The 16212-nt window shown below is 34.3% G+C and overlaps 2 protein-coding genes and 1 non-coding gene across 3 annotated transcripts; 1 reads left to right on the top strand and 2 right to left on the bottom strand.

The window, feature by feature from the left end:
- Positions 1-5496: 5496 nt before the first annotated feature.
- TRNAA-AGC lies at positions 5497-5569 on the bottom strand. Its single transcript has one exon. It is a non-coding gene; the product is annotated as a tRNA-Ala (tRNA).
- Positions 5570-5674: 105 nt separating this feature from the next.
- On the top strand, positions 5675-12897 carry LOC110692010 (photosystem II stability/assembly factor HCF136, chloroplastic-like). The gene is made up of 9 exons (XM_021869002.1): positions 5675-6092; positions 7173-7408; positions 7891-8021; positions 8545-8677; positions 8800-8922; positions 9417-9491; positions 11699-11814; positions 12129-12212; positions 12544-12897. Exons 1-8 carry the CDS (start codon positions 5762-5764, stop codon positions 12193-12195), a joined length of 1212 nt encoding a protein of 403 aa, XP_021724694.1. The 5' UTR covers positions 5675-5761; the 3' UTR covers positions 12196-12212; positions 12544-12897.
- Positions 12898-13489: 592 nt separating this feature from the next.
- LOC110692009 (baculoviral IAP repeat-containing protein 3-like) lies at positions 13490-15036 on the bottom strand. The gene is made up of 2 exons (XM_021869001.1): positions 14925-15036; positions 13490-13811 (listed from the first exon to the last, which is right to left on the bottom strand). Exons 1-2 carry the CDS (start codon positions 15006-15008, stop codon positions 13614-13616), a joined length of 282 nt encoding a protein of 93 aa, XP_021724693.1. The 5' UTR covers positions 15009-15036; the 3' UTR covers positions 13490-13613.
- Positions 15037-16212: the final 1176 nt, after the last annotated feature.

The following is a 16212-nucleotide window of genomic DNA, read 5'->3' as shown; positions in this document are numbered from 1 at the left end:
CAAAACACAAGGTCGGTTCTAGTCACCTTATTTTCACTTATTTAACGTATAATAATAGTTCAGTTTAAGTTCAGTTCAAGAGAAAATAAGTTCTGATAAGAATTGTCCAAGTACAAATTATAGCTAAAATAAGTTTTTATAAGGTCTAATAAGGGTGTGTTGTTCTATACACCTGATTTTTACTTATCTAAACTTATCTTATCTTATCTGAACTTATAAGACCTTATTAAAATGTAATTTGTACTTGACTTAGGCCTGGTTTAGTTCAACTTATTTTTACTTATTTCAGAAAAGATAAGTTCAGATCAGAAAAAATAAGTTCAGATCAGAACATCGTTTTATGTGCGATTTTTTATCGCTAAATATTCTTAATTTCGTAATGAAAAAAATTGTGAAAATTACATATTAATAAACTACACATTATTACGAATCTAACAAGATCCCACTTGGTATATTTTTTCCTTATAGATTATCGTACACTTAAGGTCAAAGTTTGGTCAAATCAGACAATCAGATCAGACCAGACTAGATTAGTAAAAATAAGGTGAACCAAACAAGGCCTTACTACCCTTATCATAACTTATTTTTCCTGATTTAAACTTATCTGAATTTAATTAAACTTATTTGAACTTATCTAAACTTATTACACCTGGAATAAGTGCAAATAAAGTAAACAGAACAAACCCAAGTTCAGATAAATGAAAATCAGATAAATAGAATAACCCTTATACTACAATTGTTATTTTGACGTGAATATCGAATGCACTTAATAAACACCTTTTTCACCTGTACAAGGACTTTAACTGTAGCTTATTGAGACTTGATCAACAATTCAATCCTATCAAATACCAATAGGGAGATTTGGCTAGCACTAGGTGAAGCGACAAAAATTTCATTAAAAAAAAAATGAAGAAAAGATGATTATTAGCCTATTAAGCAATCAAATATTTCCCTTGTGCCTGTCAAAAAAAAAAAATTAAATAAAAAAATGACGTATAACTTAAACTTTTTAATAAAATAAGAAAAAATTCATGGGAATAATTCCACTTTTGGACCGTTCGTTTTTAATAATCTCACCTTTACCCCCGATTTTTTTTAATGGTCCCATTTTACCCGAAACCGGTTGAGTAGGTAAATTTTTTTTTTAAAGTTTAATTTACACGTGTCGTTTCTTAATTGGTCAAAAAAAATTAAAAAAAAAAAACCCCACCTAGAACCCAGCCACCCCTACCATTACCACCACCCCAAACCCCCATCCGCAACCCAGCCCCATCCCCACCATAACCACCACTCTAAACCCCCCACCTCGAACGCAACCACCACGAACCTCCAGCCCCCTTCGCGAATTCACCTACCTCGAACCTAGCCATCTCGAACCACCACCATAACAATGGTGTTGATGGTGATGGTGAGGTGAATGTGATGGTGATGGTCGAAAATAATCCCACTGGCCACCTTAACCCAACCCGTCACCGTCAACAACCGCTCACCAGAAACAACCCTAAAGGCCAACCCCTTACCATCCACAACCGCTCACAACATCAATCGAACTTCGTAGCCCCACAAATCGCAACAACAAGCATAAATTCAGCCTAATTTGAAATTGGCTGCCCCATATAATCGGCGGCCCCACATAATCGGACGGTGTAACACCCCAATAATTCTCTCTTTAAAACCTGTAAATACCTTTAACAATCTGCAAGAGGTCGAATTACTGACATGCTACCGCCACATGTTCAAACGTTAAGGCTAGTTTAGAATTTAGCAGCAGAAAAACTAACTTAGTTATAAATAAGTTTCAAAACCAGAAATCAAAACCAAATTTAGTCTTACAAGTTGGAACCATTAAGGCTCTTATTCAAAACCCAATAAAAGTATTAAATAAATCAAACCAAAGTTTAAAATTAAATCCAAACTTATGAGTTGAAATGTACTGTGGAAACATCCAACACTCCACTCAAAATCCCACCACCTTGATGCAAGTTTTGATTATGTATAAACCTATGATTAATTTGCTCCCCAATATTACAAGTGTAAAAATTGGATCATTACAGGGTCATTGAAAAGGCGAAGGCCATGACCAGGAAAGAGATACACAAAAGCACGCAATCAGCAACGCTGAGTACACACAAGCTACAAAATATAACAAAGAATCCCTAAAATGTTACTAAAAATCAATCAGCACACACAATTTAATTATTGACTCAAACACACGCTTCAACTGTTAACATTACTAAGACTTCACTAACAATAGTTCATTTCATTACATTCATTGATTGGATTAAGCAATAGACAAGGTTGTCTCCCCATGCTCCATTTCAGAACATCAATAAGAGAAAAACCCCATGCCTCCTTTTGAAAACATCAATAAACATCCAATGGCAGACGGGCGCGACTCTGTGGCCATAGCTAGTATGAGATCTCATCTAACTCCTTATAGTTTTAAAAAGTTTTTGAAAACAAGAGACTCGTAGATCAGAAGGCCTCTAAAAAGTACACGACTAATACCCCGTGAACCCCAACCCCTGATTGTCAATACTCTAGATGTGCACAAATCCAGAGTTTTATTACTCATCCATCTTGCACTTTACGTGATAAACAAGTTTAAACTTGGTGATGACTCAAATAAAAAACAACACACCCAATCATACATCAATCATTCAAACAATTCAAATTTCTAATTCAATTATTGATTTATTAGTGACAAACAATATTTAATATTGAATCCTTTAACTACCTCGATGTATAAACACCTTAAGTGCATAAGGCACCTCAATCCTCAACCTCGTCTCATAAGACTTTAAATCTTCCTTTACTCATTCCATTTCAATAATCATGAACGAGTGATATAATAATTCATTCCATATATTCTTGTACCTTTGTCTCTAAGCTCACCTTGCAAGTTATTGCATACATAATACTTACAATAAAAATTAATACGCATTTCTCATACATGAATCAAACCAATCATCACATTAATCATCAATCAAACTCACTACCAAATAATTTTCATCCAATCTACAAGTTTCCCTAACATGACTCTAAGGTTTTCCAAGTCTTTAAACATGCTTTCAAAGTCAAGGTTTTCGTGTTCTTGTACGTACTTTGAGTAAACGAGTTGGTTGGCCACTATAGGGACTAAAAATCGCCTTCTACAAAGTCCTCTCCTAAACCAAACAAAAATAATTCAATCAATACCCAAGGAATATAATTTACAGCAATACTAACTTACTTTAAAACCCCTTAAACAATTGAAATAATGCTTTTAAATTGTTCCCAATAGCCAAAGTTAATAATTTAATAGTTCAACTACAAGTTTATATGTTAAAATCATGAAAATATAGCTTCTAACATAAAATTCCAGCAACTTTAAAGTAAGGATTATAATCTTGAAATTTAGTTTAATAATATAAAACAACTTCATAAACATCTCTACTTGAAATAATCATTATATAGAAGGTTAGTATGTTAAAAACCTAAAAATCCATCATAAAACCATAATTTAAAACCTTTAAAACCAAAGTTAAAAATCTGAAAATTTAATTTAATAGTAGAATGTATGAATACAAAAATCTAAACTTGAAATATATAATTAGAATTCAATTAGTTTCATAAAAATCAAGCCTTCAAACTTCAATTAAACAACACTTTAAAACCTTCCTTTTTGCTAGAATTAAAAGCTTATATATTATTCTTAAAATTTCCTACATAAAAACCTTAAAATACATGCTTATTCATGAATTTACAGCAAGTTTAGATTTATAAAAATTTAAAAATTTATTTTAAACATTAAACCTTCGTTAAAAATCAAAAACTGTCCGAAAACCATATTTAGAGGCTGAATTTGGCCACGAGAGGGTGGTACTCACAACCATAGGTAGTGAATTTTGATTAAAACGTCCTTTACACATGAAAAACACTATTTTTTTTTTTGTAAAAATCGGACGAGTTAGAATCTAAACATGATAAAAAAAAAATTAAGAACGGAGATCAAAGTTGATTACGGAAAACTGATAATTTGTTTTTGAATTTAACATCATCAATTATCATAATAGAATTACAATATAATGATGTTTTAATTAAATAACTTTAGCAACACGTTTTAGGCCCTAAAACCATGAAAATCAAGTTTTAAACCCTAATTTTCTTAACTAAATAAATCTGAAATTTTAATGCATAATTTAAACATGATAAAACTTATAAATTTATAATCTTTTAGGATAGTTAAACATCATTAAACCATAGAAATAACAATTTAAAACAAAAACTTAATAAAGATTATAACTTGAAATAATCTAACAAAGAGGAAGGAGAGAGATAGGGCGAGCTGGTGGTGTGCTTGGCGGCGCGGCAGCAATTATTATTTTTTTGATCGTGAATGCAGTAGGAGGAGAGCAGGGAGAAAAGCAACAACAATTATATGGGGAAAAAGGGGTTTATACGTGAGTTTTATGGTGGAGAAACAAGGAGTAAAGTTAGCTTTGATTAAAATAAGGATTTGGGCTTAAGGGTTTGTTGTTTCTTAGTTTTAGTAGAATTAGGATGATGGTAATGGGTCCAAAGTGGGTAACTATGCTATTGAAATCATTTTTTTTTCTTCTTACTATAGGAAAAGTTTCTAAAATATAGTAGTGAAGCAACATTACTATTAGAATATAAGTTATTGTTCTTATCTTGTCAATTCTTTCCAAAAATATTTATATAAGTATAATATTATTAAAAAAATATTAGTATACGTAAAAAAATATATAATTATAATTTACTCAAAAATATGGGGGATTACAGACGACATGTGGTGTTTTTGGCGAAGAGGGAGTGGGGGTTGCGGTGGTTTCGGGGGAAATGGTTGCTTTGAGGGGAGTGGGGTTGTGGTGTTTTCGGCGAAGGGGGGAGTGGGGTTGTGGTGTTTCAGGTGAAGGGGGAGTGGGGTTGTGGTGGTTGTTCGGTGGTTTTCGGTCGGGTAGGGGAAGGAGATGGTGGTTTCCGGCTAGGAAGGGTGGTGGCTTGGGCTGGTGGGTGGTTTTGTAATTATTTTTTTTTCTTTAAATAAATTTAACTTTTTTTTAATTTTTTTTACCAATCACAAGCCGCCACGTGTCATGTAACCTGTTATAATTGGTAACATGACCGGTTGGGACCATTAAAAAAAATCGGGGGGTAAAGGCGGGATTATTAAAAAATAATCCAAAGGTGGGATTATTAAAAACGAACGGCCCAAAGGTGGGATTATTTTCATGGATTTTTCCTAAAAATTAATATGCATGATTCGAATTAAATTTACATTGAAATAAGTACTCCGTAATTGGTTAATACTACTGTATAAAATACAAAAATACAAAAATTTACACCGTAATATGTTAAAAAGCTATTTTGGAGAGTTCTAGCTTATTGAACCTATTAGACTATTATAAAAAAACTGATTTTGGTGTTTGGTAAAAGACTCAAAAACTCTTTTTTGAAAAAGCTCAGAACATGATCGCTGTTAATTAAAAAAAATGGAGATGCGGGGTATCGATCCCCGTACCTCTCGCATGCTAAGCGAGCGCTCTACCATCTGAGCTACATCCCCTTTTGATTTATCAAAATCAAAAAATTATTTATTATTAATATTTAAATAGCATTTCAAAACAACGTTATCCAGACAATTCCATAACCCCGCGAAACCATTGATATTCAACAAGATAAGAAACAAACACCAAAACAAGATAACACCACAACAATCCCAGTAGTAGTAGGAGAGAGAAAACTGATTCCGGCAACAATGACATCTTCAACACCACTGCAATTCATCGATTCCTCCTCCTCCGCCGCCGCAACTACTGCCGTCACTCGTCTCACTCTCTCTCCTCTTCAACGGCGTCGTTTTTCTCCTCCTCGAGCAGCTTCCTCTACTCCGCCGCAACAACAACCGAGAAGAGTCTTCTTAACGAATACTACTGCGCTTTCGTTGTCGTTGTCAATGTCGCCGTTGTTATCTACTCTTCCGGCGAAGTCCGATGACTTGCTTTCTGAATGGGAGAGAGTTTATCTTCCTATTGATCCTGGTGTTGTTCTCCTTGATATCGCCTTTGTTCCTGATGATCCTAATCACGGTACTCGCTTTCTAGTTTGATTTTCGTTTTAGTGGCTGATTTTTCATTTTCAGTAGTTTTTGTATCATCTGAATTTTCTAATATTTGTGGTTTAATACTTTAATTTTCATTTGAATACTTTTTTTTTTTTTTTTTTTTTTTTTTTTTTTTTTTTTTTTTTGGTATCATCCGAATTTTTTTTATATTTGTGGTTTAATTTTCATTTGAATACTTTTTTTTTTTTTTTTTTGGGGATCATCTGAATTTTCTGATATTTGTGGTTTAATTTTCATTTGAATAATTGTTTTTTGGCTGAATTTTCATTTTAAGTAAATTTTGTATAATCTGATCTTCAGAATTGTGTTTTGTGGATTTTTTTTATTTAAAATAAATTTTATGTGATGAGCTTTTGATCGGATTTAAAATCTTCTAACAATTCAAGAAATTTAGTGTTTTATCGACTAATGTAATATGTGATTCTTTGATGTTCAATTGATTTTGTTGCTGAAACTGGTGTTGGATATATTGCAAAGGTGTGGGAGCTAGCTCGATTTTGTTTCTAAGACAATGTTCATAACACGTCATAGCGTTCAAATACATTAGAAATTCGGCCCACATTTCTAATCTCCTTCTGAATTTACAGAATCATTTCCTATAGTTGCCTTCAGTTTGATAATCAACATGTTATTTCTAAAATGATTGAATGATTTGTGTCGCCTTTGATTACCTCGGAAGGCCCTTACTACCTTTGCTAGTCAGAATTACTTCATCTGCTATCAATGTGTCATAATAATTTATAATACGTAAAAGATATTAATGGTCAACAGTATTGCATTGGAGACGTGAAGGTAGTTGACTTGCTTACTCGAGAGAGTAAGGATGGAAGGATGGGTGGTCAATCAAATGCTGTAAATATTTTGAAACGGAGGAAGCAAGTTCATTGTATTTCCCTTACAAAGTTAAACTGAAGTTCTTTTAATTTGAGAAATTACAAAATCATAATCTGAATTTTTAAGTAATTTGTGGTGCTTTCTAAGGCCGATTCTCGTATCTGTGAAAAGAAATCTTGTATGAAAGATTGAAGTAATGTTTGGCTTGCAGGGTTTCTGTTAGGGACAAGGCAAACTATTTTGGAGACAAAGGATGCAGGACAGACTTGGGTCCCGCGTGAGATAGCATCAGCTGAAGAAGAGGATTTTAATTACAGATTCAACTCCATAAGCTTCAGAGGGAAAGAAGGTTGGATAGTTGGCAAGCCTGCGATTCTGTTGTATACTAATGATGCTGGGGAAAACTGGAAAAGGATACCATTGAGCTCTCAGCTTCCGGGTGATATGGTAAGCGTTTTTTTTCTTGGTTGGTCAAATTGGTGTATTGCTAGAAGCAGATATGAATTAAGAGCTCAAGAAGTGACGTCGCTCAATTTTTTTCATTTGCCTTTGGATAAACTTGGAACTTTCAGTTGTATATGTTGTCTCCAACTATTTAAGGTTCTTGTCCTTCTATTATTAGTAGTTGTCAGAGACTCCTAGAGTCCTAGTCCTTATCGTCCTGCATCAAATTTGCCATCCTCACTTCTCAGCAGTTGGCCAGTTGCTGTTTGCTTGGAAGTTTATTGACTATCATTTTGAAGGAAAGCTTTCTGAGGACTACTTAATGATTAGGTTTGATTAGGTTTAATTAGGTTTACAAAATTGAGACAGATATTCTGTCTTGTTCAGTAGCCACTAACAGATGATTGTTTTGTTTTGTTTTAATCAATATAATTTTCTTCTAATTTGCAGTTGTGTAGCTGCTAAAGGGTAGTTTGTCTCTTCAGGTTTATATAAAGGCCACAGGAGAAAACAGTGCTGAAATGGTAACTGATGAGGGAGCAATTTACAATACTTCAAATGGGGGTTACAACTGGAAAGCTGCTGTGCAGGAGACTGTTTCAGCTACTCTTAACAGGTGAATTATTCTGAAACCTTGTCACTTATAGTTCCTTTATATTGAGGCCTTTGTGACAGAATATATGATTATATGTAATCTTTAAATTAAGAAGAAATTTAAAAGTTAATTTAGGACGTTAGCCAGCTTTTGATGTCGCTTCTTTCACTGGCAGCTAGACTTGCAATGATTTGCATTTCATGCTTTTAGCTTGCTGTTATACAATATACAATCATTCCTGTTATGTGATAGAAACTGTTGCAGTATGGCTTTCCTTTTTAAGTGTATCCTTGTTCTCTTATATGAACACCTTTTTTTTAAACGATTTATTGTCTCGCTTTGGTTGCATTGAGAATCAGGGTAGCCACGAGACAATAAAGCGGGAAAGACTAGGGAGAGAACATATGGGTAATTAAGTCAAAAGTCTATGAACTGTGGACATTCTCATTATAGTAACTAACAAATGATTTTACTTGAAAGATGCTTGTTGCACAGAAAAGAATACAATTTTCATTCCACTTATAGAGCTTTGTTGCTTTTGCAGAACAGTCTCTAGTGGTATCAGTGGTGCAAGTTACTACACAGGTACCTTCAATACTGTGAATCGCTCCCCAGATGGTCGATATGTTGCTGTTTCGAGCCGTGGTAACTTTTATCTGACTTGGGAACCTGGCCAGGTAGCATCCTTTTTTGCCCTGCAATTTTTAGATCCTGCAAAAACTGATGATATAAGAAATATGTATACAAAAAATCATCATTTTATAGTGGACCCTATTGATAGATATAAAATCATTTTCAGGCTTACTGGCAGCCACATAACCGAACAATTGCAAGAAGAATTCAGAACATGGGTTGGAGAGCTGATGGTGGTCTTTGGCTGCTTGTACGTGGTGGTGGACTGTATCTAAGCAAGGGATCTGGGGTCTGTGCTAATATCGTTTACCTTTATATGGAACTCCATTACTTTCTCTTGTTGTGCGTCATCATACATTATTGTCAAGCCCTATTTTTGAACCTTTAAAAATATTTACATGCGTTTCAGACAATTTTTGAAAATGTCATTTCTCTGTTTGTCTTTCTGGGTCACTACATACTCACATTAGATTATATTTTCTTTCTGAATTTATCTCAAGTTATCTGGAATCATGCCTATGTCTGTGTGAAGAATAAATGAATTATGAAACTAAAAGAAAGAAAAGAAAGATTGTTGGAGTCTAGGATCTGCTTGAATTTTTCTTACAGAAAGTTATTTGGCTTTAATAATTTTGAATTGGATGGTGTATGTATTATGAATCTGATTTTATCTTTTCTCTGCATATGTTTATATTTAGACTATCAATCATGAAATATTTGGACTCCTTTGGGGTTTTTTGCTGCTTTCTTCAGTCTCAGTTTAATGCCAGTGTCATTCTGCAGATGTCAGAGGACTTTGAGGAAGTGTCTGTACAAAGTCGTGGTTTTGGCATTCTTGACGTTGGATATCGCTCACAGGTATCCTTTGATTTTGTATCTTATGATGGGCATATGTACTATCGCATATCTTCTTTTACTTTCTCTTTATAAAATGGCTTCAAACTTCAATCATTTGAGCTATAAAATGGCGTGCAGTTGAGCTGCAGACCACTGTATATGCTCTACTGTGAAACTGATGTGAATTTGTTAACACAATAGAACTATAAATATCGGATATCTGCATCACCAAGACTGCATCTAACATGAAGTGACTGCGAAATCTAGCTAAGACCTATGCATATGCCCTTTGTATAAACGTAACCAAGGTAGGAAATGGTTAATTTAGCTGCATGCTTTGAGATTTATCCTTAAAGACCTTATGTTAAGGTGACTGGGACATCTTGTGAAGAGATGTCTCTAAATGTTGCTTCTTTGACCATCACTGTTTATGCTCAATGATTGACCAGTGAGATACCTTATTAATCCTATGGACCTTAGTTACTAATAACAGATGAAAATTCTTATCGAGTCCTAATATCTTGGATGATTGGAGATTTCTACTGGTAGTTTTATCTTGAGGATTTGACAAAGCTACCTTGGTGCTGTCACTGGATTTCTTGACCCTGCTTTACTTTTGTAATAAGTCTCTCGTATCATGAGTATGGCTTTGGCTTCAATCTGATTCTGTGACTCTGTGCTTGGGAAATACTCATAACTGGCAAGCCTTCCTTTAAAAACAATATGATCCTAGATTGGATCTTTAGTTTCCCATCCCACAGAAACTCTTGCTTCACAACATTTCTCTTCTGCGTTGTTTGTCTTCCAAAAGTTGTCATCTTCTACAACAAAACCAATACATTAAGTAAACTTTTTTCACAAGAATTATCTGATGTTCCTGATTTGATCGACATCATTTAATCCTGGGTGTATTAGAATGTCAGTAATGGGGAGTATAGTTTGAGCTCGACTATTCCTCTGCACCCAAGGTTGATTTATCCAGTCAGATGGAATCTTAAAATTTAAGATGGCTACTATAGAGGAATAAGCTTTACAGGCCCACCGCAAAGGAATACCTCATTCATTTTTGACAAGAAAATTATTCAAGCCGTCCAATTGTTTGATTGCAATGGCTTGACCTGCACCTGTGTTGAAGCATAGGTTGCTTGCTCATCAGAACTTGGTGCAGTGAATGGTTGGGTGGTCAACTTGGTGTGCTACTTGAGACTTAAGAGTGCTTATTTGGCTCGTATAACTTAAGCTATTGTTCCCCTACAAAGAACGGTTGCTACCATTAGATCTTTCACTAAAAATGTTTTCCTTTGTTGTGATTCATAACAACCCAATCCTAGCCAACCAATTAAGTTCCTCTCATAAGTCTCTCCTTAATGTTGTATTCCTGGCGGGGAGGGGGGTCGAGGGTGTTAAATCTGTTCAATGGCTTACTGTATATACTGTTGTTCTCTGGAAGAGATGCTGTTTCCTCATAGAATAGCCACGGCTTGCTGCTACTTTAAGAAAAGAAGCAACAGAGAATTGAATGAAAAGTATGATTTAAATTTATTCACTTCCTCCGTTTTTTATTAGATGCATCACTTTGAAAATTGCGGACTCCTTGGCAATTTTTGGAGTAGAGAGATAGAGAGAAAAAATTAATGGGGTCCATGTGATATGAGAGAAACAGAGAGAATTTATTGACTAAAAGGAAAAGTAATGCATCTAAATTGAAACTTCCATATATAAAAAGTGATGCATCTAATAAAAAATGGAGGAAGTATTTATTTATTTGTTTTAAAATCTGAAATCAGCATCAACATTTACTCAACGACTCTATGAGGGTCCTGAATCACTGATAGACTAATTAGCCATTAAATTTCATCATGTTCCAAAGTAGTGATTATTTTTTGTTGTTGCAGACGTATCATTAAAGTTATGTCATTGAGCTATGATATCTTTGCCAATAGTTGCCCTTAATGATTACACCCCTTTTTTTTTTTTTTTCTTTCTGGCAAGTGAAAGGGGTAGCACACTGAATAAGACCCTATTTGTTTACTTATCAAAATAACATGTATTCTGTAGTATAATATTTTCTTACATCTTTATTGATGACTATAACTCTTTTTAAGAAAATCCTGTCTACTTGGGTAGTGACAAATTTGTATCCTTTTCACATCTGCCCTCCACATGGTCCCACCGAGAGCTTCTTTTTCTTTCTTACTCTCAATGTTTTGAATTCCTCTGAAATGTAGGATGAAGCTTGGGCAGCTGGAGGAAGTGGAATTCTATTGAGATCCACTAATGGTGGTAAGACCTGGACGCGTGACAAAGCTGCTGACAACATAGCAGCAAATCTTTATTCTGTGAAGTAAGCTCTTACATCTTAATGATTGCTGTGGTTAATTCATGAACAGCTGTTTTTCTGGTCATCCAAAAAAAAAAGATTGTTTTTTATTTTGTTTTGGAATTTGCTTTTGTTTTAGGTTCCATAGAAAACAGAAGTAAAACTGTTATTTAAACATCTGTAGCTGTGTCCTTATGCTTGCAGTCACATTTATAATAACCCCCTTTATCCCTTACACACTTGCATTTTGTCGCAATATTTTATCTGCAGATACATGAGTATTTGACTCCTAAATAGTTGGTTCATGCATTATTGAATAGTAACCTTGTGGCTTGCAGGTTCATAGATGACAAGACTGGGTTTGTTCTTGGAAATGACGGAGTTTTGCTTAGATACCTCGGATAAAGATGATGTATACTCAGGTAAGCCACTTACAGCCTCAGTTTTAGTGATCTATTCTACTTTGCTAATTAACTGAATGTTTTTTCCTATGTATCTTTGACAAAACCAAAATGTAACATTTATTGTGTGACGGGACACCCTTTGAAGAATGGAAGTCTCACTGGAGATGATTCCAAGCATAATTTTATGACTTGGAGCTGTATTCCTGCACCTCTTTGCCCTAGTTCACTAAGAATACATAGATGATTATCAAATTATTATATAGGAAAATGTTTGGTGGAGCTTGTTCTTCAATTCAGGTATAATGAAGCTACTACCTCTTAACTATAATTGTCTATTTACCACATGCAGGTTCCTCATTGATTGCGGTCAAGTTTTGTATCTGTTGTATGAGTACCCTTATAATTTTCCTTGTATGAGTATCCAAGGAAAGCTGAGGTGATTCTTTCATTGTCGATATATGATATTGTAATTACAACAGGACCTTTTTTTTATTTTAATTTTTGTACCAAGCTATTGTATACCAGTCTTGTCGAAAAGCAACAATCTCTTTTCCTCCAAGAAATGCCGTGACTAATTGGTTGATTAGCATGAACTGATTTTGTAAATTCTCCAAGTCTTCAAGGATATATCTGTAACTTGAGCCTAAATTTGGTTCATCTTTAATGGCATCAAGTAATCTGATTTTTAGTCATAATCATTGTATACATTTAGTTTTCCAATCTCCTTTTTTCGGCCAATTTGTGACTCTATTCACAGAAATTTGACACCAATTCGTAGGATATAAAAGATTGAGCAAGGTTTGGTTTAATAATGTCAATATCTGAGCAGGGATCACATTCTTGATTTAAAATTAAGCTATGGCTTTTTTAGTCCTCGGGTCTGAAGCATGTAGGAAGGAAATAAAGAAATAAATATAGTCATAGGAGCAGAAGAAAATAAAAGGCATGTTCATTTTTAGGGATACAAATCTATCCCAGATTCCATTGAACACCTAAATTGTAAATGTAAAGTATATAATTACATCATTTTCTCGTCTGTACCTACTCACTCTCTCTGTAATTAAAAGTCTAAGATATATAATGTAAAATAATAGTCGTATATTTCAAAAAATTGAGCTTCTCTCTAAAACCCTACCTATATTACCATCTGAATGGAAAGTTGTTTGGTTTATGATTACAATGAGTTTATGATGACCACCCAAGATCTAATCACCCAGGTGATTATATACAGTACACTATACACAAAAATGAAGCCGAAGCAAAAGAACCCTCTCTTTGAGCTAGAAAACCACATCCCATATCTGATTCTTTATCGTCACCTATCTCTTTATCTCATACAAGGTGATGGGGGTGAAGGTAAAGTTCCGTAGTGAGTACCAGAGAAAACAAAAACCAAGTGTGTTGAAGCAATCAAGATTATCATGGCCGAAAGATCCTCAATGTCTTTGAAACCTGGAGACGGCAGAAGGGACACTTAGAAACAGCAGAGGAGCATCTGCGACAAAGCACATGCCCACAAGGAACAAGTGTAACATCTACTTCAGCACTCAAACATATCCGGCACTGCCACGCTGCTTTAGCAGTATCAGCTTCTCTGGCTGCAGTATCAGCCTTGTCCTGCATTTTTTCACAAGAGCATCTCATTAGGTGTAGAACATTCATTATGAACATAAGTGCAACACCACCACCACACCACCAACAACAAAGCCTTATTCCCAAAATGATTTGGGGTTGGCTAGCATAAATCGTCATAAACTGTAAGATATAAAAGAATATATATATATATATATATATATATATATATATATATATATATATATATATATATATATATTTTCTTTTTTTTTTTTTTTTGAAAACAAAAGAATATTATAATTTTTTGAAAACTGATACTTAGTATTTTTTACTTGCAACACTTTAACTTAAGACTATTTGCATATACTACTTTGATTACCTTTGATGATTTATAATTTAAAAAAATAAAATTTAATTCATGTGGGATCTTGATATATCCATCTTGATTATACTTTCATAATATCACAGTTATATAATTTTTACTTATTGATAATAAGAAATATAAATGATGGAAATAATGCATTAGCAAGCATGAAATGTTGCAAGTAAAAAAAAAAAAAAAAAAAAAGAGGAATTAACAAGTTAATTTGAAAAAAATACTTCCTCTGTTTTACTTTTGTTGCACCATTAAGACTTTTAAAACTATTCCCATAATGTTCTTTGACCAACTTTTGTGATTTATCCATTAAGACTTTTAAACTATTCACATAATGTTCTTTGACCAACTTTTGTGATTTATTCGTAAAGAAAAACATAGTCATGTGGGATCCAGTTAGATTCATCTCAAAATCAACTTTTCAAATATCAACTTTTTATAATTTTTACAAAAGTATAAGTAAAGATATTAATAGCCAAAGTTGTATTGGCAAGCATAAAATCACTCATGGTGCAATAAAAAAAAAGAACGGAGAAGTATATAACAAGATTCCACGTGATAAATAATTAAGATTAGACCTTCAAAATGAAGTAACTAATTAAAGTCCCAGGAGGAGTTGAACTGAACAAGACTTTAGTATGATCGTGATGAATATAAACCCCAAATTCAGGAAAATCTTTTAGAATTAAGGCATTTATATTAAGATATTAGTCATGAATTTCCAAGCAAACAGTAGATATTTTTTTATAAATGGTATATAATGATCAAGGACAAAAGACCTGTTCAAGCAAGAATGCTGCTTCAGAATCCTTAAGTCGTTCCTGCAGGGTCAAGTTTGTTCGTAGCAGTGTCTGTGTTTCCATATCAATATTAACCCCAGCGGCCGAGAGCATCTCAATGAACTGCCTGAACCAATTCTGCAGGCGAAACTCGCCCATACCGGAGATCTTTACCTGTCTGCAGCTGCCCAGGGAAAGTCTTATTAGCAATTTCCAACAAAATCCAGCAAATTTTCCAGAAGCATCATTTAACAAAAAAGTTTTAAACAAACAAATCTATCATAGAGGCCTGAAAACATGAAAGAAGGTAATCGCAGAAGCATAGAACCAAGAGCCTATAAGCATGAAAAAGTGACGAACAACCACAATAATAATATAAGAAACCCATATGGAAACCAAACCACTGACAGTGTTCAGGGAGATCAAGAGAAATAGGCAGCTATTCTAAGTAATTCAGTTAATTATAAACCCCTGCAACTGTAAGCGAATTGCTTCGGTCACATAAACATTTTCCCGTGGCCGCTCTCCATTTAAGCCACCCCGACTTAATCCATGCGGGCTACGTCTTGATCAATGTCACCATTTTTCTGGATGATCGCCCCAAGATATTTAAAACATTCACTCATGGTTAAGTCCTTTCCGTCCAAGCTCACTACATCATCGCTTGTCCCCCTCTGTGTACCAAAGCAGCATCCCAAATATTCAGTCTTACTCCAACTTAGCTTAAACCCTCTAAATTCCTACCTTTCCCTCCATTGCTCCAGTTTGGCATTAACCCCATCTTTACTAACTATACTTTATATTACAAAATTCCACTTATTTGCTCTACCCACTAACTTTCCTAAAACTTTGCGCAGTTCCTAGTGTTGTGATTATTATGAATGATGGGAGTAACATCATTCTTGAAAATTTCCATCCAAAACTTTTTCCTTGTAAGGGTGTTTTACTTGGTTATAACATTGCAAACTATTAGCCCCTTATTTGTGGACATAAATTTTAGTAGCCAAAAAAAAAATGTTGATTCATGTAAGGTCTCGTGATATATGTTTCATGTCATACATGGAATTATCAAGGTTTTTCCTCACATTTCTAGTTAAGAAAGCTAACCATAGTAATGTTTTTAACATTGGAGCAGGCTAATCCCCTTGGAATTTCAATTCATCTTTTCCTTTTACTCTCAAGTCTCAACCATAACCCTAGACTATCATTGACCACCGCTACCCCTAGCCAAAAATTGTAGCCACCCTTGAAACTCGACCACCGGAATGACCCTATACCACCTCCATTG

Source organism: Chenopodium quinoa, unplaced genomic scaffold, assembly GCF_001683475.1.
Source record: "Chenopodium quinoa cultivar QQ74 unplaced genomic scaffold, ASM168347v1, whole genome shotgun sequence".
NCBI lineage: Eukaryota > Viridiplantae > Streptophyta > Magnoliopsida > Caryophyllales > Amaranthaceae > Chenopodium > Chenopodium quinoa.
Note: the sequence above shows the minus strand (reverse complement) of the source record. Positions and strands in the feature narration are given on the sequence as shown.